Below are 22,766 nucleotides of genomic sequence, written 5' to 3' on the forward strand. Positions count from 1 at the left end.
CAAAGTACAAAAATGATACAACAGTCTAAACAATATTTAGAATTAGAGCACACACAATTACAACACAGTTTTAATAAAGTAATGATTTTTAAAATGGTTTCATTTAAAAAATAAGCCAACCACTTCTTTAAATAGGATTTTTTAAATCTCAAATATTTTAGGATTAAAAACCTCGTTTGCAAGTTTCTCCAATTGCCTTTGTTCCATCCTATTCTATATTAAAATTCTGTCATGTATTTACAATATGCAATTTCTAGACAGATTACCTAATAGAGAGATGTTTGTTGTGATAGGTTTGGCACGTTACATTTACACTAAGCAATAAACGTCTTGTTGCAAAATGTGTTGCTGCTGCTCAGGAAACACCAGTCAATTCATCTGTTCATGGAATGACACTACTTATTGCACTAAACCAAAAGAAGTTTAGCTTGTGCATGGCTATTTAAGAAAATAATGATTTTTGGGAGTATGTATTTTTCCTCTTTTGTTCTGATACCGAGTTTCCTCCCATTCTCAGATTATTTTTCTTCTTTAACCAGGTTTGAACCCCAATAACTCCACATAATTCTCTTGTAGCTTTGGGTTTGAAACATCTTATTGAATGTTTTTATTCATTTTAAACTAAAAGACTGCACTTAACACTTGAAAACCCAATCAGACTGGTTAATCCTCATCTCCTTAACTTGGGTGCCATAGTGGCATACATCAAAACAAGCGCACATGACCTCAATATTGGTGCACAAGACTAAACAAAACTCACTCCACTCATGGATGGAAAATCTTAGCAGGAACACTGGAGGTTATTGTAAATAAATCCTGAAATGACAGTGGTGGTGCTTGTGTTTTCTATCTGCCATCAGAGGAACATATTTCAAGTTTTTAACATTATATAGTGGTACACAATTTTTATCTAATAAAATATGGTCAATACAGTTGGGATGTATGTGGAACAATATCAACAAATTGTTTGTCACCATACTATTTCACCATACCTGTAAGAGGGCCAACATTCCAAGCAATGTTGTTGCACCAGCCAATAGCCTGAACCCAATGAACAGTGCCAGCATTTATCCATACCAAATCCCCAGGTCTCTGAATAAACCTATAGACTGGGACATTGGCTTCATATAAGTCTTCCAGGTTAGGCCACCAACAGCCCATTAGGAAATTCATATTATTTCTGAAAAAGTAAGAAAAACACAGTCCTTTACATTTATCAACAGATAAATTATGAGTCTTTGCTAATTGGTAAGATAAAGTCAAGTTAATCAACATACTTGCATAGAGTTGATCACTATTACAAATGCTGCCAACCAATGATTGACGACATAGGAAATGGTAAAAAACAGACGATAAAGAAAAACCTCAAACAATCCTATGTTTTCACCTCTAAAATGACTGATTTGAATCCAGCAGGGTCATTATATCCTGAATCTGTATGTAGCAATTTGCCTGCCAGTGTGAAATGAGCTGATGGCTTCCATTTTTTCCATGGTTTTGTCTACACTATTTTTTCTTAAGATTTCCCAAAATTGCTACCAATAATACAACTTCATTGATAGTTGCATTCAGCACAACATTAGTTTGGAATGTGTACTGGCATTAACACTACTATGACATCTAACTCGGCTCAAAGCAGGTGCACACAGCATACAATTCAAAATGCCATTGGTTGCTACTGCTTTTTCTACTCTAGCACTTCAATACTGCTGCTGTAATTGTATGGCAGCAACAGTGGGAAATTTTAGGAAAAAAGTCTGGATTTGATAAGGCATAGCCACTGGTGAAAACATCTCCAACATGACTACCATCACTAGCTGTGTTCTCATCAGTCTCAGTAAAGAGGCCAAGGTATTAGTTGCTATGGTGACTGAATTCTCCAACAAACCAATTCAACATTACAGTAACAGTAAAGTGCATTCAGTATGTTACAATGTCACTGGTCATGGAACACCAGCAAAACTGAGGTCTTTATTCTTTGACTTTTCCATTAAAGGTGTTTTCTTAAGTAACCTATTCTTTCCTTGCTTCTTCATGTAAATGGATCCTAACTCTACAATCTAACTTCGGAAGCAAGTGCAACACAATTGGATAGCATTAATTATCTTGGGGATTACGACAATCACATTGTAATATGTTCCAAGAACAATAATTTAATTAATGTATGTTACATAAAATGTGTAAGTAATCAGCCATGTAAAACAAAAAAGCACTCCTAGAAACACCTGATTGTAAATTAAGTGATTCTTTCAAAATTTAGGATTATACTGAAGAAATTGTAGCAAACATATTAAGACTTCTAAAGGTTAAGTTCCACAGTTTTAGATGAAAATATATACAACCAGATAGCCATTCTAGTGACACACAGCCTATTTCCTAGAAAATACGTCTGTATATGTATGACTGGCAATGTAATCTTTTACCACTTCTGTAATTATTTGTCTATTGCTATATAATAAGCATACTGTTATATAATTATATAACAGCAGTCAGATCAACTGAAGAGTTCTGGCTCACATACATTTCTTCCTGTGAATAAATACAGAGTCTACCTAGTCATCTTCAATAATTCGGTTATTGTAATGGCTCAGCTTTGTTCAGTCAAAAACATGCCACTATTATGAACACATTTTTTTAAAAGTTTGCTAATGTACATAATTAAAAAAATATGGATTTATTTTAATTGTTTCCTGTGAGCCATCATGGGCATTTAAAAAACCCACAGAAACACTTGTGTAATATGGCAAATTAATCATGCAGAGGAGCAGTAGAAATTTCTCTGCTGTTCTACCATTGTACTGATATGGAAAGATGACTATTTGAGTAAGAGTGACAGCTGGTCTTGAGGTTCATAACAAAAAATCCAAGAGGGTGGCAATGACTGATTTTTTTTTTTAGGTGGTAATTGGATTGGGGTCTTAAAATGCATTTGGAGCCATTAAAGAGCCATATGTGAGTAATAACTTTTAAGCCCTCCTGATATGGTTTGAATTTGAACATTAGACTTGCACATCAAAGCCTCCATATACATTACAAATCCATCATGTAATCTGTGGCCCTCAACAACTTTTATTTTTCTTTAAGGGTGCATCTACATTGCACCCGAAACTCAAAATAAGATATGTAATTTGCACTACGGACACTGTATAGCTTATTTCAAATCTATTTCAAAAAAGGCTATTTTGAAATTTAGCACTACCAACAGTGCCAAATTTCAAAATAATGAGCTATTTGGAGCCATTCCTTAACTCTTGTGCAATGAGGTTTGCAGGGAGGGCAAAAAAGCATGCCTGTTACTTTGAAAAATATTTCGAAATAACAGGTGCATTTCTAAGAGGCAGGATAGCTATTTCAGGATGCCTCGGTATCCCGAAATATCTCCACTGTGTAGACATACCCTAAGTGTCCTGAAATAAATCTAAATTAACTACTGATTGTTGGAGGCAAAACTGTCCTGAGGTACCTGAGATCATCACAAAGTTCGCTGTTTTTTTACATACTACAATTTGTCTGGTTAAAATGCTGAGCCAGATGTAGGTTTTTCCTTACACTTTAACAAACTTTTCTGATTCATCAGAAGCTGTAAAATATTATTTCCACCTTCGTATTGACAGCATATATGGGATGTTTCTGCATCTAACAGGCATACATAAATACAAAACACATGAAACTTACTTTTCACAGAAGTCATTCAGAACACCCCAATAGCTTTCAGGAACAACAAACCACTCACAGTCACCTGGACCAATATTTATGTTTACTGAACAGAAATTGTTATTTTCTTGGTGACCTGAAATTCAGGAGAAAAATTGTTATTTTCACATTGATAGTTTTTTGACAGCACTGTGAACATGTAAATTACCATGTAAGCACTAATTATTATTAAGGCAAATAATATCATAGCTTAATTATATATGTATTTGTTCATAATGCGTAGCACCGCAGAATTTGGGTAGCTGCAATTTTTCAAAATACACAGTTAAAACACTGTTACTTCTGATATGTATTAACAACATCGTTTTGCTTTGCTTGATTTATGGAGGACTAGAAGTTATCAATGTATCTAATCCCTGCATAGTCCTTTGCTGCTTCCCCTCTTGTAGATCCTAAGAACTCTGCTGGACATGAGCTTCACTCAAACATCTTGATTATTTTTATTATGGGGGCACATTGTTTAAGGTACATAGTAAGAAATGATCCCTGTCCCAAAGAGTTTCAATCTACAGAGAAAAGACAGGTTAAAGTAGCATTACTTCCATTTTACTGATGGAAAACGGAGGCATGGATATACTAAAACTTGCAGAGTCACATGAAGCCAGAAGCAGAGCCAGGAACTCATCTCCTAAGTCAGCAATGGACAACCATGAATAGTGAGTGGGCCACATGAGTAACCCTCCTTCAATTCAGTAGGCCATAGGATACCAGGTCCACTAAGGTTCCACTAGTGACCTGTGAACATCCTGTCTGTTCCCCTCTCCCACCTCTTTGCCGATTGGGGCACTAGAGCTCTGCACTTCCTCTTTCCCATGCCTCCCTCCCAGTACTTTCGGAGTGCCATAAATCCACTGAGTCACACTTAGCCCCCTGTCCTCCCCAGAACCTGAACAGTCGCAAATAGCTGATTCACAGCATTCCAACTATGAGAGGGAGGAATGGTTACAGATCGTGAATCAGTAGATTTGCAGTACTCCAAAAGTGCTTGGAGGGAGTGGGTGGAGTAGGAAGTACGGGGTTCCAGAACTCTATTGTGTGAGAGACATGTGGGTGAAAAGGGCAAATAGGGGAGCCACAGGCTATAGATGGGATCCCATGGGGCCATGTGTGGCCCACAGGTTGCCCATCATTTCCTAAGTTATAATTTAATGCTGTAACCACAAAATTATCTCTCTTTCACCCTCAGGTAACAATTTTCTTAAAGAAATAAGCAATTAAAAGCAAAAAGTTAGCAATAATGAACAACTAAGGCTGTGAAAATAAAAGCATTTTAACGATAGAAAATATCAGAAGTTAATGTTAGAAGAGAATCTGTCACTTTGCATATGCAGTATGAAGTATTTTCTAAATTTTAGTAAAATTGGTACTTTTACTCTTTCATTATATTTATGCATGTCCTAAACAACATAGTGATAGAAATGTAGCCGTGTTAGTCCAGTTTTTTGTTTCAGCTACACCAGACTATGTAGCACTTTAAAGACTAACAAGATGGTTTATTAGGTGATGAGCTTTGGTGGGCCAGACCCACTTCCTCAGATCAAATAGTGGAAGAAAATTGTCACAACCATATATACCAAAGGATACAATTAAAAAATGAACACACATGAAAAGGACAAATCAAATTTCAGAACAGAAGGGGAAGGGGGGGGGGGAGGTAAATGTCTGTGAGCTAATGATATTAGAGGTGATAATTGGGGAAGCTATCTTTGTAATGGGTAAGATAATTAGAGTCTTTATTCAAACTTAGGCGTAAAGTGTTGAATTTAAGCATGAATGACAGTTCAGAGGATTCTCTTTCAAGTGTAGTCTTAAAAGGCTAAAGGATCAATGCCCACAAAACAGATATTAGACAGGATCACAAAGAAAAAACAGTTTCTTGCCATTTCAACCAGAAAAGACATTGTCTCAACAACTTGATTACCTGCATCCTGCTCCAAAGGCCTTTTAAGACTACACTTGAAAGAGAATCCTCTGAACTGTCATTCATGTTTAAATTCGACACTTTACACCTAAGTTTGAATAAAGACTCTAATTATCTTATCCATTACAAAGATAGTTTCCCCAATTATCACCTCTAATATCATTAGCTCACAGACATTTACCTCCTCCCCCCCCCTTCCCCTTCTGTTCTGAAATTTGATTTGTCCTTTTCATGTGTGTTCATTTTTTAATTGTATCCTTTGGTATATATGGTTGTGACAATTTTCTTCCACTATTTGATCTGAGGAAGTGGGTCTGGCCCACCAAAGCTCATCACCTAATAAACCATCTTGTTAGTCTTTAAAGTGCTACATACTCCTGTTTTTTGTCTAAACAATATAGTATCTGCAATGTGGCCAAGTTAACATCTTCTTGACACTAGATTTTTTTCCATGGAAAGTGTCTGTACTCACCCAGTGTCCTACTCCCTGGAACCTTCATGTACAACTGGACTGTGTTCATTCCCAGGATTGTATGACCAACATGGCTTAGAAGATTTCCTGCTGACACCACACGTACAAAAGCAGGAAGTTTTGTCAGTTCATGGAGCTGCAACTTCCACCTGTAGTAAAACAGCAAACGCACAACTGTGAATCTCTGCACTTCAAGGAATACTTTGGGCATTATATTAACAGTATGTTATAAAACTGTGACCCCGTAAGTTATAGGAAGAAATTGTTTCTTGAAGAAAACTTAATACACAATTTAATGTCTCATTGTGGAATTACACTAATTTGGATGTCAATTTAATGTTAATATTTGATTGAAATCCAAGTCTCAAAATCTTAGAACTGTCCATTCTGGTCTAAATTTTCAGAAAATTACATTTCAAATTTTACACCTGACTTGTGTACACAATTGTGCATGCAACTGTAGTAATTGTGCATACATGTTAAATGTGCAATTGAGAGCATTGACTTCGGAAACTTAGGTCTCAGAGACCATAGATCCCTAAATTTAAGTTAGGAAATGTCACAAATTCCTGCTATTCTTTACATTTTAATTATATTTTAAATTTAAATCACAAATCTGTAAAGTTACTTGAGGGGAAAAATGGTCACGTGGCTAAACCAAGTAAGATGAAATGGGTGCTAGACAGTTCTGAGAAAATTACTTTGAAATCCAAACCCAAGTTTTCTCTATACCTCAGTTTCCCTAACTTTCAAATGAAGGCAAAATGACTTTCTCCACAGTGATGTTTTGAGGAACTTGGAAGACAGTTGCTTTAGATGTACAAAGTAACGTTATTACATGCTTTATTACAACCTCTAACCTAATTCTAGTAACTACGAAATTTCAGCAAACATTGCAAAACCTTTATGCATTAACCGTACATAAACATCAATTTAAAAAAATCCCACCACAAATTCCCAATAATCATCAGTGTATGAAAGCACGATTGCATCCTTATTTTTCCTCTCCTGCTCTGATTATCACAAGAAATCCTTTTTGTTTTACTGAAGAGATGAAAGTTTAGTTTAAAAAATGTGAAATCTGAGCTCTGCTGGTGACACGGCATATGGACAGGTTCTGATACTGCGATAACTCTGGTAGTGAACACAGCAACTATTAGAAGAAGCACTCCACACTAACAATGAAGAGGCCCTGCAGGAATTTACAAGAAGGTTGATCACAGTTATCTTAGGAGATCAGCACAAGAGAAATGAGTCAGTTTCATTCCTGAACAGAAAGATTATCCCAGTGGAAACAGATGAATGTGTGCCTCAGAATGGAAGGTAGATCCAAGAGAAAAGCCAGTAAGCTTTAGGATGCTGGAGGCAAAGGAGAGAAATGTGAAAGGGTGGTCTTCGAGAGAGGTGAGATCAAGGAAAGTGGGGTGGTTTTTTTTGGTCCTTTAGGATGGGGAAATGAAATTTTTAATCATAGAAAGGGCTTAAAAATCCATTCACCTGCACCGTCATGGTAAGTAGAAAGTAAGATTGGTTGCATGAGTAAGACATGTGCCATCCTGATTGGTTGGACTCTAATGCTTTGATAAGCGAAGTGCTAAATTTTCTAGCTGCAGCACTAGTTGATACTGTTAAACCCTTGCTGCTGCTTCTCTCATATCACCCCATCTAGTGACCATCTCAGCAAGCAAGACAACACCAAAGGAGCGAAGAAATGTCTGAGTCATGGGAGCACACTGGATTGCAGCACAGAACATGGCTGATACCAGGCAGACCAAAACAGTTCAACAGAGCTAGGGTGGCACCACCAAGACTTAAGCCAAAGGGCAACATAATCACTTGGAGAAGCAATGAGCAGGAGATAAGGACCATAAGGACTGTATGAGATGGAGTGAGGGGAGCAGCACACTACAGTGGCAGCAGATTAAGGGAAGTATCCAGGGAGGAGCAGCTAGACGGCCAGTGAGAGAATGATGATGTGAAGACCCAATTAGCAGGAAACTGGGGCTTTCAGGAGCTGCAAGGGGAGATCTCATCAACAGCAAGACAGGATCAATCCTAAACTGTGGGAAAGCAGTACAAAGTCAGAATGAGGATCAGCGTCTTGACCATAAAGAAGGTGGGGTCAGGCATAACCTGCAGATAAAACTTGACCAGTAGCCAAGGGCATGTCTTAAGTGCAACTTGTGGCTTACTTGTGCAAGCTGATTTGGGTTTATGCTAACGTGCTTTTTAAATTGTGGGGTAAATGTTCAGACTAGGGATGTGGAATCCTGTTTAGTTAACTGGTTAAATTTTATGCATGATATATGCTAAGATGCATTTGAATGGATACTGGATTTCAATTAAAATGCACACAAATATTTTAAAATTGTTATTAGTTACTGTAAATGTGCTGAATACATAACAAAAGTAAGGTTATCAAAATCACGTTTTGCATTTAAAATTAACCAATTAAATAAATTAGGAAACAACTGATTGCTCCTAGTCATGATGTCCTTCAAAATTTTAGAATTAGCAGATCTTATTCTCTTAGATTTTTTGGGGGGAGGGAAGGACGGTCTTAGATCAGAAAATTAAAAAAAAACACCAAGCTTTCCTACTTCGTCAACTTTGAAAAAGCTTGTCCTTAAACTAAACTAGTTGAATAAATTCAAATTAAAATATTTTCTCTGTAATGCTGCACAAAGCTGGTCTAGCACTATCAACAAACTTTAGTTCCAGGTGCTTGGCCACTGAATTCAAACTGTTGAGTTGCCTGATTTTCTTTGGCAACGAACATGTATTGCTTGAATTGTTTTCATATAAATAAAATTACTATAATAAATTAACAATACATTTACTCAATATACACAATATATTTCAAATTTAATTTTAAATCAGTTTATTTTTAAAACAAAAATGTGTTTAAACAAATGTAGAAAAATAATGTATTTGTATTGGTATGTAGAATAAGTGTGTCCTCCAAATGGCACCTCATGTCTCTGCTTCCTTGTGGTTCCAGCGCCCATGTGGAGTGCAGGAGGCTCTGACTGGGGTCACTTGGGAGATGACGTGCCATGGGGTGGGACAGTGATGGGAAAGGGCAGGGCTTAGGGGATGAGTTCAAACACACACTCCCTCCCTTGGGCTAGACTGCAAATATGCTCCGGCCATAGATGGCTCATGGGCTGAGAGTCTGAGGCAACTGGTATACAGAAATACTCATGAATGCAGATTAAAATGAAGAACAAGTTAGTACTGGGCAGTTCCTCATCCACTTCAACAGAAAACTTCAGTTCTTTGCATTGTTGGCTTCTCATGGATCCAGAAGAAACGCAGAATTGTTAAAGGGCATAATCTCATTGTGTAATGAGGATTAGAAGAAGAAACAAGTTCTGCAGAATATGTTCAGAAATTCAAAAGAAAACACAAATCTGAAAAAGGAGTGTAAAAAATCCAAGGGAAGAGAACAGATTGTTAGTGGGAAAAGTCAAAAGCAAAGTTAAATAAAGAGGTTACTGAAGGGAAACACCAAAAGAATCAGACAAATTGTCTGTATGAAAATCTGAAGTCCCTTTGGAGAAGGGCACGAGACTAAGCTGAAAGACAAAAGAGTCATGCATTCATACAGCAGAAATATAAAGAGGAGAGCATGATAGACTGACAATACAATGGACAAACTTTGTGGAATTAAATTAAAACTTTCTTGAAATTAAACTTGCTGAATTAGCTTTAATATCTTCGGGGTCCATGGACTAAAAATGCAGTTGTGCATAACTTGGAGAGGCTGGCATACTGGATTCTCCAGGGAGCAACAGATAAAAAGATTTTTGGATGAACAGCTTAAGCAGACGCAGGGACTTTTTCCTGATCTAGCAAATGGACAGGACCTCTGATCTATAGAGGCCCCAATCATTAGGGAAGCTTTGGAAGAAATATGCATACTGAATTACCATAACTCAGTTGTGCTTGTTCTGAACCCCACACCCCAAATGGGGTACTGAAAGGACTTCTCCCGCCAGAGTCTACGTTAAGGTTGGAGTGATCTCTGGTAAGCTTGGTAACATGCATTATTTTATTTTTTAATATTTTTTCGGAAGTGCTTTTACTTTAAGACTAAAACAGACTTGCAGAAAAATTATTATGCGACAACTGTAATGTCAGTCCCATTTAACCATCTCTGAAGAATAAGCAGGCCTGTTTGAGCAGTCTGTCTCAGCTAGAAATATCACAGTGAAGGCAGAGGAAGCTGTTCAGAGTGGGGATACTCTAGTTAGAAGGGAATAAGATGAGTCTCTCTCTTATCGCTTTGCAAGATGAATACAGATGAAGTTGCCCTGTACTAATGGGTTTAATTGGTTACCTGGAGAAAAAGGTATAGGATAATCCAAACTGAATAGCCTTCAAAAAGGACAAATATTGGTTAAAGTAAAAAGAGAAACTGAACACCACAGCAATAACCCTGTAAGTCGGGATGCGGGATCTAAAGGAGAGAGGCTTCTGAAGGAGAGAGCAACAACAGATGCTGAATTAGAAGAAAAGAGCTACCTTTTAGTGAATACAAAAAGGCAGAGGCAAGGGAAAAGACAGGCCATGGATCAGAATGATTTCCTGGAAAAAAGAAATTCCAGTGGAAGCAAGAGGAAGGAATGAAGAAAAAGTCGAGGTTAGGAGATGGAAATTATTGTAAAAGAGTAGCGCCCAAGTGGTGAATATTAAGCTTATGAGAGAAAATGGGTTTGGCATGAAGGGTAAATCTAACACACACAAACCTATGTTAAAAACATTAAGGTTGCAAAATCAAGTACAGTGTACTGAGAAGTTAGGAAATGTTGCATGAAATGGAGTCCGGTGGAAACAACAGTATGTGATCATGATGTACAGTCTTTGTACATATGCACAAGAGGATCGTGTTTCCTAACTTTTGAGTGTGTAACTGCAATCTATAACATCCTTTTTAATACATTTTCTGCATGTAGTTTTTTAGGGTTTTAAAAAAGTAAGCTAGAAAAAAAAAATCTACCATATGGCATTCTACTGACACCTGTGGTTAAGCAGTAGGGTTAGAATTTTTAGTTCTACCATATAGACCTCTGCCACTTGTGCTAATGGAGTAACTGATACGCAACGGTATGTGGTTATTCTCTGTTAGGAGCTGAGACACTTTGCCCCCTGGTTTCATAGATCTCTGTTGGCAGCAGAAGGATGAGAAGACTCTAGGATCTCAAGTTCTATTGCAGGCTCTTGAGAAGAATATGCTTTGGTGCACAAAGAATCTTTCGCACATTTCTCCAAAGTTTGGGTAACATGTTTCTCCATCCTGTCTCTTCTCTACCCTAGTTGCTTGTCCCAGTCTTCACTCTTCAAGACTTCTCATTCCAGTCTTATACTGTGAATACTAGTGTCTGTCTCTGTCTCTGTCTCCTCCTCCCCTCCCCCCTCACTGAGTATAAATCAGGATTATACTAAATGACAATGGAAACAATTTTTTTCCTCCTGAAATATGTGCATCGTTTCTTAAAATACAAGCCTCCTATCAGAACTCTTTTTTTAAGCAAAAAGGACAGCCAGGAAAGAAGATGAAGGTAAGTTTTTTGGAAGTACGTTTTTAAAGACATAATGCACACTGGGGAACAAACAACATGAGGGAACAAACTACTGGAATTTACACAGAGTGATATGGACTAGGAGATACGTGAAGGGATGTTTTTTATAGGAAGGGTATGTGCAGATGCTTAACATTCTGTTTTTCTTCTAAAGTTTGTTTTCCCCTCAGTTACATTACTGTGATTGGGAGTTATAACAAAGGAAAGTAGATGGAAAAGCCTTGAGGCCCTATAATAAAACCCTAACTTTTCTTCAAGCTCTTTCTAGGAAAATCATGCAGCTTAGCCTTTAAAACACTTTCACTCTCATATGATGAATTTGTTTGCATTACAGAACTTTTGCAATTGATATCTATCTGCTGAAAAATACCAAGCGATTAATTGTATAAGCATTTGTCTTCAATTAGTTTAGGAATTGGGAATTCTAAAACTTTGCAAGTATATGGATTTCTTGCATAGCAATATGGTTTTGCTGCTTTATTACCAGGAAAAACATGTATTTCTTTTAAATGGCAGAAGCAACTATAATGTAACCAGAGACAAGTTAAACAACTCTAAAATTAAGCTGGGTGCCAAAGCCAAACGATATGGACACAGTATGCATACTTTTATTAAATAAAAAAGTAAAATGAACTACAGGAACCTAAATGTGACAATGGAAAACTCTAGGTAAATAACATGGCTGGGCATGTTGGCTCAAGTTTTTTTTTATAACTACAGACAAAGACGAATTGCAGGGAGACTTACTTTTTATCATCTGACAGATCAATATTGGTCCCAAACTTGATTGTTTTGAAAGGTCCTTTTCTTCTTCTACCAGAACTGTAAAAATTACGGAAATATATGAAATATAACTTTTGGGACAGAAATCATAGAAGTACACTATTTACACCTAACTCACTTATCAGAAGATGTGGATTCATTATCCGAGTGGTCCTTGTGGTGACTCTTTTTCTCATTTTCCTCCTGCAAAACAAAAAAGTGAAATTTCCTATCACTTTATCATATAGTATTAATAGATTTAATCTCAAACCAAATACATTATGAAAACTTTTGCGTCTATAATTATAAAAGGAATATTTAGAGCAGAGGTTGCTTTGAAGACTAGAGGGAAATTGGGGATAAGAGTGAGATAGGAACAGTATTTTGATGACTTACAAAAAAGAGGAAAAGGAACATTGTGACCATGATCATTTTAACATATATATTTATATTTTACATTTCTTTGCTAATAGTAACTTAAGATAAAAATAACCTTATTTGAAAATACTGCTGTTATCGATGCAATTTTTTCATGCAAATGTTAATGAAAATAGAGGCTTTCCAGGTGTCCTCTTGTAACATGCCAGTTCATGTGTAACATTATCAAAAATTTGCTGCTCCGGAAGCCTATATGCAATCTTTTCCTTCTATTTTTTAAAGTTTTGATACAGCTACACTCTGATGCACTTAATAGTTGTGAACTTTAATATGTTAGCTCTATATTTTAAAAATTATTGAAGGCAAATTATGTATACACTTTTACATTCATTCCCCTTCTTTTGTACTGACAAAAACATTACTTTGGCCCAACACCCCATATCTCAAATACTTAGCATATTTCTAGATTCCTCCCCGACAATAACCAGGGCTCCAGCCACAGACCTCCCCCACCAACCCCACTCTCTGCATAAGGTTCTGGCCCGTCCTCTGACCCCTTTCTAGCTTACCTTGTGGCCCTGAGAACCAGTGGGGCTTAAGGCTTCTGGCAGCCCCCACCTTCCAACAGCGTTGGAATGATCAGGAAGAATACAATGCTCGCTCACTTCCCCAAACAGCAGCCGGAAATCTTCAGTGGATATCCCATTTCCCCAATCACCATTGCAGATCTAGAAAAATCCCATTTGTGTCCCTTATCAGCCCAAACCAGGTGCCATCAAAATCCCCCAATGTAGCCCCTCCATCCCTCCAGAATATCCTTGATTCCTTCTCCTGCTTCTCCCTCACAGCCCATGATTAGTCCTCTCTACTTTCTTGCATTTATAGATCTAGATTTGGATCTCCTACCTACATTACTGCTTCTTATCTATCGGTGGCTGGAATTAAGGAAGCTGCCTCAATCCCCTATCTTGTAATGGTTTCCATCATATACAGCGTTTACAGTTTGGTACAATAGCTGTCACCTCTCCCATTATACAGATTGTTCCAATGGCCTTGCTATGATCTGCACACAAAGTAGTTCTTTCTCTCTTGATTGTAGCGTAAGTGCCAACTTAAAATTTCTCCTGTCCTTGTCTCACCTCACTCAGCCCACCACCACTTCCTTTGTGATTAAAGTGAAAATGCCAGCCATTGGCTCCCTCCCCTACTGCTGCTTCCATAATCTCTTCCAAGACATAGTTGGTCAGAAATACCTCAAATTCTGCTCTACTTAGCTTAGTATTTTCATGTACCTAAGATCACATCTGTGTGGAGCTTTCAGGATTTCCCCAGTTAACAAGGATGTACTCATCACTAGAATTTGGGACCTCAAAAATCTAGCGTATCTTTTTTATTTTTACATTAGATGAGGTTGGCAAAAAATGTATTTTGGAAAAAAAAAACCCATGAACACTTCACTTTAGATATGTGAAACAACTTTTTTTCCCCCCAATAAAAAGCAAATTTATTTAAGAAACTGAGGAATTCCCAAATATAGGAGCAATTACATAATAGCAAACAAAATCACATTACATAATAATATATATGGAAAGCATTTACAGCCATATTTTTGAAACTATATCATTATTTCTACTGTATCAAATACTTGAGTTGAAGGAAAACAGTGCGTGTGGGCTTCTATAAAGCAGCACAAACATTGTATCACTATACTCTGAATAAAGAAATTTCAAAATACTTTTAAACTGGAAGTTGAGAAATATCAAGATACTTTTTCGAAGAGTTATTTTAGAGGTTTAAATGCATTTTTTAAGCTCTCAACAAATTACATCTGATCTTACATTTTACTATGTGTCAGTTTAATTTAACAGTTTTAAATGTATGTGAAAATGATAACTAATAGACTTAACTAAAGAAATTAAAGGTATTTGTGCCGAACACATTATAGTATATTTGCCCATGTATTCACAAGGAATGTATGTGCTTAGCTGTACTATTAGTATCACTGGGAATCCAACTGATGGAAAGGACTCCTTAAAAGATAATCATATGATTATTTTGGAAATTTTACTGCGGGCAAGTTGATTGCAATATTAGTGTGTGCTTTATAAAATAATAAAGATGTATTTACCCTTAACGACTCCTGGAATGAGGCGGCCTGGTACTGTGCATATTTAGCTATTGTAGTATGAGATCTACTACTTTCACAACGCCAGATTTTCTTTATTCCAGTGGGGTCCCAGTTTTCATCTGCTGGTTGAAGTAATTGTGTCCTCACTTCCACTATGTGTTCATTATTTGCTTCTACTAATGTTTTAGTAGAAAAAAGTCCTAGATCTAAAGAACATGAATAGAGATCATTACTGAACTATCACTTATATGAAAAGGTTAAATTATATATTGGGAAGGCAGAGATTAATATATTTGAAGAAACTAAAAGTATATGCTGAAGCACAACATTTGATATTTTATCTGAAAAGGAAATAGGTAATTTCTCCACTATGATAAACTGTCCAGTTTACTTAGGCTTCATATGAAATATTCATATATTAAAAACCCTACCCTACGAGCTCTTATAAAAGCTTAAATGAAACTATGCTGACTAAAAAAAGTACAAATATTATTAAATGAAGTAAATAAAGAAAATTAGTAGCAGTATGACAATATTATTTCTGAATATACATGTTTCAGAGAAATCCCGGTGTCTACAAAAATACTTCTATTAAATAATAAACATGCCCAGCAAGTACAAAAAACTTAATCCATAGATCCCCAAATGCCTTATCAATACAGGCGAATTACCATCCCACATTTTGCAGATGAAAAAATTAAGGCATAAAACTCCATGGACCAAAAGTTTCAAAAAAAGAAATCTCACGTTACTTTTTGAAACAAGTTTAGGCACCTGCTTAAGTATAGTCAATGGGAGCTGCTGGATACTAAGTTTTTTCAAGTACAACAGAAATACTGCTTAGTTTGCAAACTACATATTGCCCTCATTACTTGTGGTACAAACATAAATATATTAAATCAAAATGACTTTTGTGAACGCTTCACAGATTACTTCAAAAACTTTCCTACGCACATACATTCATTTAAAAAGAAAATTCTATTCTGTGCTTTGGTTTTTTGTATAAAACAAACTTACCTAATTTAAGAGCTCCAGCAAGGCCACGTATTACAGTAACAGGGTTGTTTGGATTTGTACAAAATTGATGTAAAGGTGGATAGAAAGCATCACGTTTATTTTCCAACTGCAAATTACAAGAGTTTTAGAGGTCAGGGAAATGTAGACTTTTTATTAGTAAAATAAAATAAAATGATGTCAGGAAACCTATACACTTTCATGAATTCTTGTGAATCAGTTATATTACACAATACTTTTCCATTAAATATTGGTTTCACTTCTTTTGAAATAAAATTGTTTCCTATAATTTACTCTTTTGCAAAAATTCTATCCAGATTCCTTTGATGAAAAGATTTTCTAAACTCAATTTTACTGCAGTTTATTTCTGTATTTGACAACAGATCCCAAAGTCTAGTAACCAGTGTTCTATACAGCATCTATTCAGTATTTTACCTCAGCAGAGCTCCTTTCTTAATTTCTTGTTCCTCCCCAAAAATATCTAATTTCTATTGTATATATTTTAATAGCTAAGATTCACACACAATTATTTTTGTTCTCTACTACACAATCTCCAAAACTATAAATTATGTTGACTATTTTCAAAAGTCATAAGATAATCCTTTAGATTATGTTAAAGGAAACTGTATTACTAAAACAGAAATGTCATCTACATTGTTCTACTATTAAGCAAAACAATTGACTTTAGTAAGTTTAAAAAAAATGCTTCGTTACATTTTCAGTTGAATCTAATTTTGATCTTGTTGCCAATCTTTCAACATTGTGCCTCTAGGGGTCAGTAGAGGTTACGTCTCTAGAGAAAACATCAATTTCACTATGTGGATAAAAACTACTGAAATCTGTGTTGGAAAAAACCAACAAGGAGTCCAGCTGCACTTTAAAGACTAACAATTTGTAAGAGCCTAAGTTACTCCTCTCCATGACCAGAAAGTAGGCATGAGTACGGAAATCTCTCATGAAAGCTTTTTACACCTCATGTTCTTTATATTTATCATTTGCTATAAGATTGCCATTGCAACCTTAATTGATTTTCTTTGTTGTATTCTGATATATACTGGCAGGAGAGTTCCGTTTAGTTATCTGCTGATATAGCTATGAGAGTAATCTCATGCAAATGCATCTTAAAATACTTTATAACTCTATTTGAATTTTTAGTGACAGTTGTGTTTTATGAACTGAATTTTAAAATCAGTACTTGAAATACTCAAAATTTAAAAAGCATTTCTAATGTGTTTTCATTTCAATTGAGTAATCACATTGGAATTCTCAGTTTGAATCACTTACACAGTTTTAATATCACAAGATTTTCTTTGGGATCAGAACTCTGCCTTTTTACATGTTGCAGCCCTGAAAGTAAAATTTAGCTCTGAATAAGATACTGTGTTTCAATAAAAACAGGGAGTTCTGTGATACCTTAAAGGCTAACAGATTTATTTGGAAATAAGCTTCTGTGAGTAAAAAACACATGGTCAGATGCATAGTTTTTACCTACAAAAGTTTATGCCCAAATAAATGTTAGCCTTTAAGGTGCCACAGGACTTCTCATTGTTTTTGCAGTCACAAACTAACATGGATACCCCTTTGAGGATTGTTTCAATACTTACTGAAATTAAAAAAAGCTAGTTGAAGAGTTACAAAAAGTCCTAACCAAATCATTCCTACCAGTCAGTTGATACTTACATAAATACTAGGTGTAGGTGGATTCAACTTGTCCTTTGGCAAGGGAGGGTATGGTGGAGGTGGTGGTCGTGGAGGTGGACATTTATCCAATAAAATGCTACTGTTAGATAAGCCATTTTTACCCAGATTCCTAAAAAAGAAAGAGAGCTATCTGTGTGAACATTTGATTAAAAAAAAAAACAAGTCTATTTACTGAATATGCACTAGTTACACATTAGGCACAATGGAAAATATGAATATAATAATCATGATTTACCCATGTATAAGTGGTACCTCCAGGATATATCTTAATCAAGGATTCTCATTATTTAGTAAGATGACATTTTCAATTATTCCTACTATCTCCACTCCCCACCCCCAATTTACAAAAACACCGTCTTTCGTTAAAAGTATAACTAATCTCAAAATAAAGAAAATCTTAATGATAGTTAAAAACTACTTGCTGTGATAAATTAATTACAACAGAACCTTATTAATTGGCACTGACTACCAGGTGATCCATTCATAACTATGAGGAACAAAACACCAAATAGCTTTCTTCGGAAAGGTATAACAGAGGATATACCATTTTTAAACTGATAATGCACAGAATCTCAAACAATTTCATACAAAAAACTGCTAGTCAAAAAATTGCAAATTTGCAAATCACCAAGAACTCATACAACTGAAAAACTACCATGCTGTAATCTACATCATTAATTTATTTTAACAAGTTTAATTTAATACTTGTACTTCACAGTATAGTAGCACATACTACAGAATAATTTGTTAAAGTAATTCTGCAGCACTCAACTTTTAAATCTTCCATGTGAGGCACAAGTAAGACTAAATTACTGTGCTGGAAGATTAGTGAAGTGATAATTAACGAAGATATATTGCATTTTTTCTTTGTCTAGGAGCGAGACTATAACATGGTTATTATTAACTACAAAATTAATAATCCTCACCCTCCAAACAAAAATGCCATTTTATACGCATATAAAACATGGGGTTTGTGTGGCATAGTATCTTACATCTTTTATTTTTACCTAATCTTCTAGGCTAAACATACAAAATATGATTTTAAAAAGGTGATGCCAAGAGGACTTACTTGATGTAATGAAAGAGTCTTAATATCTAATGGACATGGCTAGATTTCTGACTAGAAATAGTCACAACTTCTTTCCAAACCAATGATTAGTACAAATAACCCTCTGACACACACTGTAAGTCAACAGATGAGTATAGATAAGAACTCTGAGAACAGGCATCTTCAAAATTCTAACTCCCTTTTTTAAAATAAAGAATACTGAAATATCAGCAATGTTAAGTCTGGTTGTATGGAAGAACACAAAAAGTGCCTAATATTTTTTTCTTGCTACGTGAGTCCCCTTTAGTCTTTTGCCATGACAAATAACCTATTTATTCCTGCTATATTTTCTGTCTCAGAGCCATTTTCTAATTCATGACAGAACTTTACCTCTCACCAGGGCTGTCCATAGGATTTATGGAGCTGTACACAATATTATTAAACTGTGCCCCCTATGCCCAATGGCAGCTGGAGGAAGGAGGGAGTGGGACGACGATTTTTTAGATATGTGATTGTATAATCTTCAGCAACACACTTATGAAATTTTAAAACAAATTTTAAACCAAGGTCCTATAGACAAATTGTCAATAAATTCAAAAACTGACAGTATACACCTGGAGTTGAAAATGCCTGTTAAATGACTTCATTACCACTTGAATAGCTCATTTACAGGTTCCATGTTCTGCTAAGAGTGAAAAAGCCTGCCAAACCTATTAAGTTAACTAGATCCTCTCCGGAGGAGGTAGAATCTCAGAACAGGAATAGGAAAAGACAAATGGGTGGCTATTAAGACCCAGTGATGCCCCACATTTTCAGGTGCCCTATGCAACTATGTATTCTGCATATGGGTATCAGAGACAGCAGGGGCGGAGAAGTTGCTCCCCGCAAGCACTGATTCCTGCCTTCCCGCTCCTGTATCAGAGGCAGCAGTGGGGAAGGCAAACAACTCTCACCTTCACCTCAACACTGCTGCATCTGATAAAGGAATGGCAATGGGAGAGGAGTTTTGCACGTATGTGCATGGTTACATTCACATCCCTAACCAGTACCACACTATGCTTTGCTGAAGTTTCCTAAGAATTTTAGTTAATTGGTTAATCAGTTTTCTTTTTTCAGAACAGGGTAATCTAGGTATTTTAACACTATCTTTACTGTTTCAAACACTTTCCTTGGTACTATGCACAACTCAATGGGCTTCAGTTGTAATGCTCAAGATCAATCACCAGCACTTCTAAAAAAAAAAAAAACCCAGATTTTTTCTTAGTTCCATGATGAGAATAACTTGTTTGTCATGTGTTCTAGAACATAATCCAGAAAGCAGCCCTTTATAGGTATTGAGAAATTGCTTCTCTAGATTTGTCAAAGCTATAAGCATCTGAGAGAAGACTAGTTTTGTATTTCCACAGAAGGCCTCTGAAGACTATCCATGTAGTTGACAAACATTAGTAAATCTTCAATACTCCCAACAAGTCAGTATGTATTAATGGAGACCAGAACAGAATAGGAATAAAGGAAGAACTGGCTGACTACATATGAAAATTAAGTTCAACTACCTCTTGTCCCCCCCCCCCCCAAGGCACTCTAATCCAAAGAAATTCCAACACAAAAACAGGAGGGTAAAGAGAACCAAATATTCCCAGAAAGGAAAAAGTAATCATTACTTGAATCTGGATTGAAGACTTCTTGTTGTTCTTTAGCTACCAATTTAATGCACTGAGAGTAAACAGCATCGATAAGAAAAATAATCTTAAAATGTCCTCCCCCCAAATACTCTGAACACTCCATTTGAAATAAGTAGTATGGTAATGATAAGCATTAATGATATTGAAAGGCTCCAGGATTCACTGAAAACTAAGAAAAATTAAAGGCTGAAACACCTTTTTGAATAGTATTTTTTCCCCTAACACAAAAGATTACATTATTTTTTCTTGTATTTCTTCTGCTTTACACAAGGAAAAATGTAAAATGGATTGATGAGAGCATTTCCCTGTGTTAAAAGGGATTAAATTATCCAAATGACATTAAAAATGTAACAATTTCCTCCTTTTCTCCCCTTCCCCCTCCAATAACCTTATTCCTGTGGTTTATGATTGGCCCCTGACACCCAGTTGCACTATTTAGGACATTGGCTATGTACATCATAGACTGATGCAATAAACTGGCTCTATTTTACAGGACCAAATGAATGAAAGAGCCGTCAGAGAGAAGGACCTCCCAAAGTTCTTCAGGAAACTTCAGTATCTTCAATGGGTATAGGGAAATACTGGGAAAACATTAACATATATATTTAATATCCCCAAAGTTTACTTCATAGCAACTGCCTGCCTTTAGATACAAACTAATGATAATGTTATTATTTAATTTTGAGCTCAGCATTTCTCTTACGGGCAGTTTATTCTGTGATTTATACATCAATGTTTCTCACTGAAAAAAGTTAGCATTTTTCTGATTAAAAACAACATTTTAATTGTAAATTCACTGTCTAATGTAGGATGCATCTGCAAGGATGCTTTTCAAGTACAATTAGTGCTATATAAACCACATTCATGCCTGCTTTGGTTCATTACCACTGCTGCTCACAAATGATAAAGTAAGTACATCAAACTACACTTAAATTCAGAAGTGGGCCGTTAATGGAAGCAACAACAGTTATTCAGATACTATCAAGCACAGAATTCAACGTTTTCAGTTACACAAGCAGCACCTACTGCACTGGAATATGAACTTCTTTGAAGAAAGTCACAGGATGCATGTGTAAGGGGACTGTTAGCCCCTTACTAAACTCAGTGGGAGTTTTTGGTTGGCCAGCTCCCCGTACCAAATGGGGAAGGGCCCATGAGAAATCAGGGCCCTGAGACTGACAGACCCCAGGGACAATGGGAAGAGGCCAACACTCCAGGTCAGCCTGATTAACAGGATGGACAGGTCAATGTGGGAATTAGGAGGTCAGGTCCCGTCCTCCGTGTGAGCTGGGATTTTCTGAGTCTGAGTCAAGGGGGAGAGAGCTAAGAAGAGTAGCAAGGGGTCCAAGCTGTGCTGACAGACAGACCTGCAGTGACAGAGACAGACACACACAGACCAAGGAGTGCAAGCTGTGCTGAGGAGCAGACCTGCAGTGACCAGAGCCAAAGGGGTCAGAGAAGCAATGCAAGGAGCTGGAGGCTGGCAAAGTAGCATAGTCTGGAGCTGGGTGTGGTGAGCAGCTGGGACCAGCAAAGGGGGGGAAAGAGGCTCTGGATAAGGAGACACCACCAGCCAAGAGGCCCTGCAGGCCAGACTTGGAGAGGGCTTGTAATAACTCCAACTGGGAGAGGGGTCCTGCCACCTAGAGCCTGAAGTTGAGTGGTCACTACCAGAGCAAGTGTGTCTAACCAGCAGCCCCCATGCAGCACAGCCAGGGCCTCAGAGAGCCCTGGGACCTATAAGGAGCAGACTGTGAACTGTCCTTACACTCTGCAGACTGCTGTCTGTGATGTCCCTGTGCTACAGAGCAGGACTATGTGTTCTCTTTTAACCTTTTTCATTTTTTCCCTTATTTTTTTCTTTTTAATCAGTTGCTGTTTAATAAATTGTATTCGCTTTGAACTGTATGGAATGATCAGTGGGTCAAGAAAGCATCCAGTGTGAAGAGAGCATCCTGGAGTGGGGACACCCTAGCCCCTGCCCTAAGTAACTACAAGGTCGGGTATTAAGCCCCAGAAAACCTGGGCCCAGCCATGTTGGGATTTCAAAGACTCTGCTACTCAGGAGAGTGGAAAGGGAACCCTCAGGGACAGGGAGGCTTTTGGGTAAAAGAAATGGGAGCAGGGACTCAGATTCTTTCACTGGTCCATTTCACTGGGGTAGTATAGAAGCCAGGAAAGTTCCCCACAATAACGGGACCATTCCCCCACTTACATATGATCTAATATTTTAGCAGAATATTGGTAATTGTATCTTCTAGCTTTCTCACTAAAAATATCCTCCTGTTACAATAGTGTGCAGCTAGCTGCTCAGGGAGCTTGGGAGGATACTGTATATCATGGGCAGGGAAACCTTGCTCA

General features: G+C 36.8%; 1 protein-coding gene across 4 annotated transcripts in view; it reads right to left on the reverse strand.

Annotated features, from left to right (window-relative positions):
* KDM6A (lysine demethylase 6A) overlaps positions 1-22,766 on the reverse strand; it is a 289,075-nt gene that overhangs the window by 16,290 nt on the left and 250,019 nt on the right. For 2 of the 4 annotated variants that reach the window (XM_075912747.2, XM_075912756.2), the window contains 9 exons: positions 17,655-17,784; positions 15,978-16,083; positions 14,961-15,166; positions 13,402-13,560; positions 12,594-12,658; positions 12,440-12,514; positions 6,108-6,256; positions 3,676-3,790; positions 993-1,180 (listed from right to left, as the gene is read on the reverse strand). In XM_075912747.2, coding sequence (XP_075768862.2) covers positions 993-1,180; positions 3,676-3,790; positions 6,108-6,256; positions 12,440-12,514; positions 12,594-12,658; positions 13,402-13,560; positions 14,961-15,166; positions 15,978-16,083; positions 17,655-17,784 — 1,193 coding nt within the window. The remainder of the gene's footprint in view (positions 1-992; positions 1,181-3,675; positions 3,791-6,107; positions 6,257-12,439; positions 12,515-12,593; positions 12,659-13,401; positions 13,561-14,960; positions 15,167-15,977; positions 16,084-17,654; positions 17,785-22,766) is intronic. The other 2 variants (XM_075912776.2, XM_075912767.2) reach the window with 1 other exon arrangement.

This window comes from Pelodiscus sinensis, chromosome 1, assembly GCF_052426305.1.
Source record: "Pelodiscus sinensis isolate ZL-2025 chromosome 1, ASM5242630v1, whole genome shotgun sequence".
In the NCBI taxonomy this organism is placed as follows: domain Eukaryota; kingdom Metazoa; phylum Chordata; order Testudines; family Trionychidae; genus Pelodiscus; species Pelodiscus sinensis.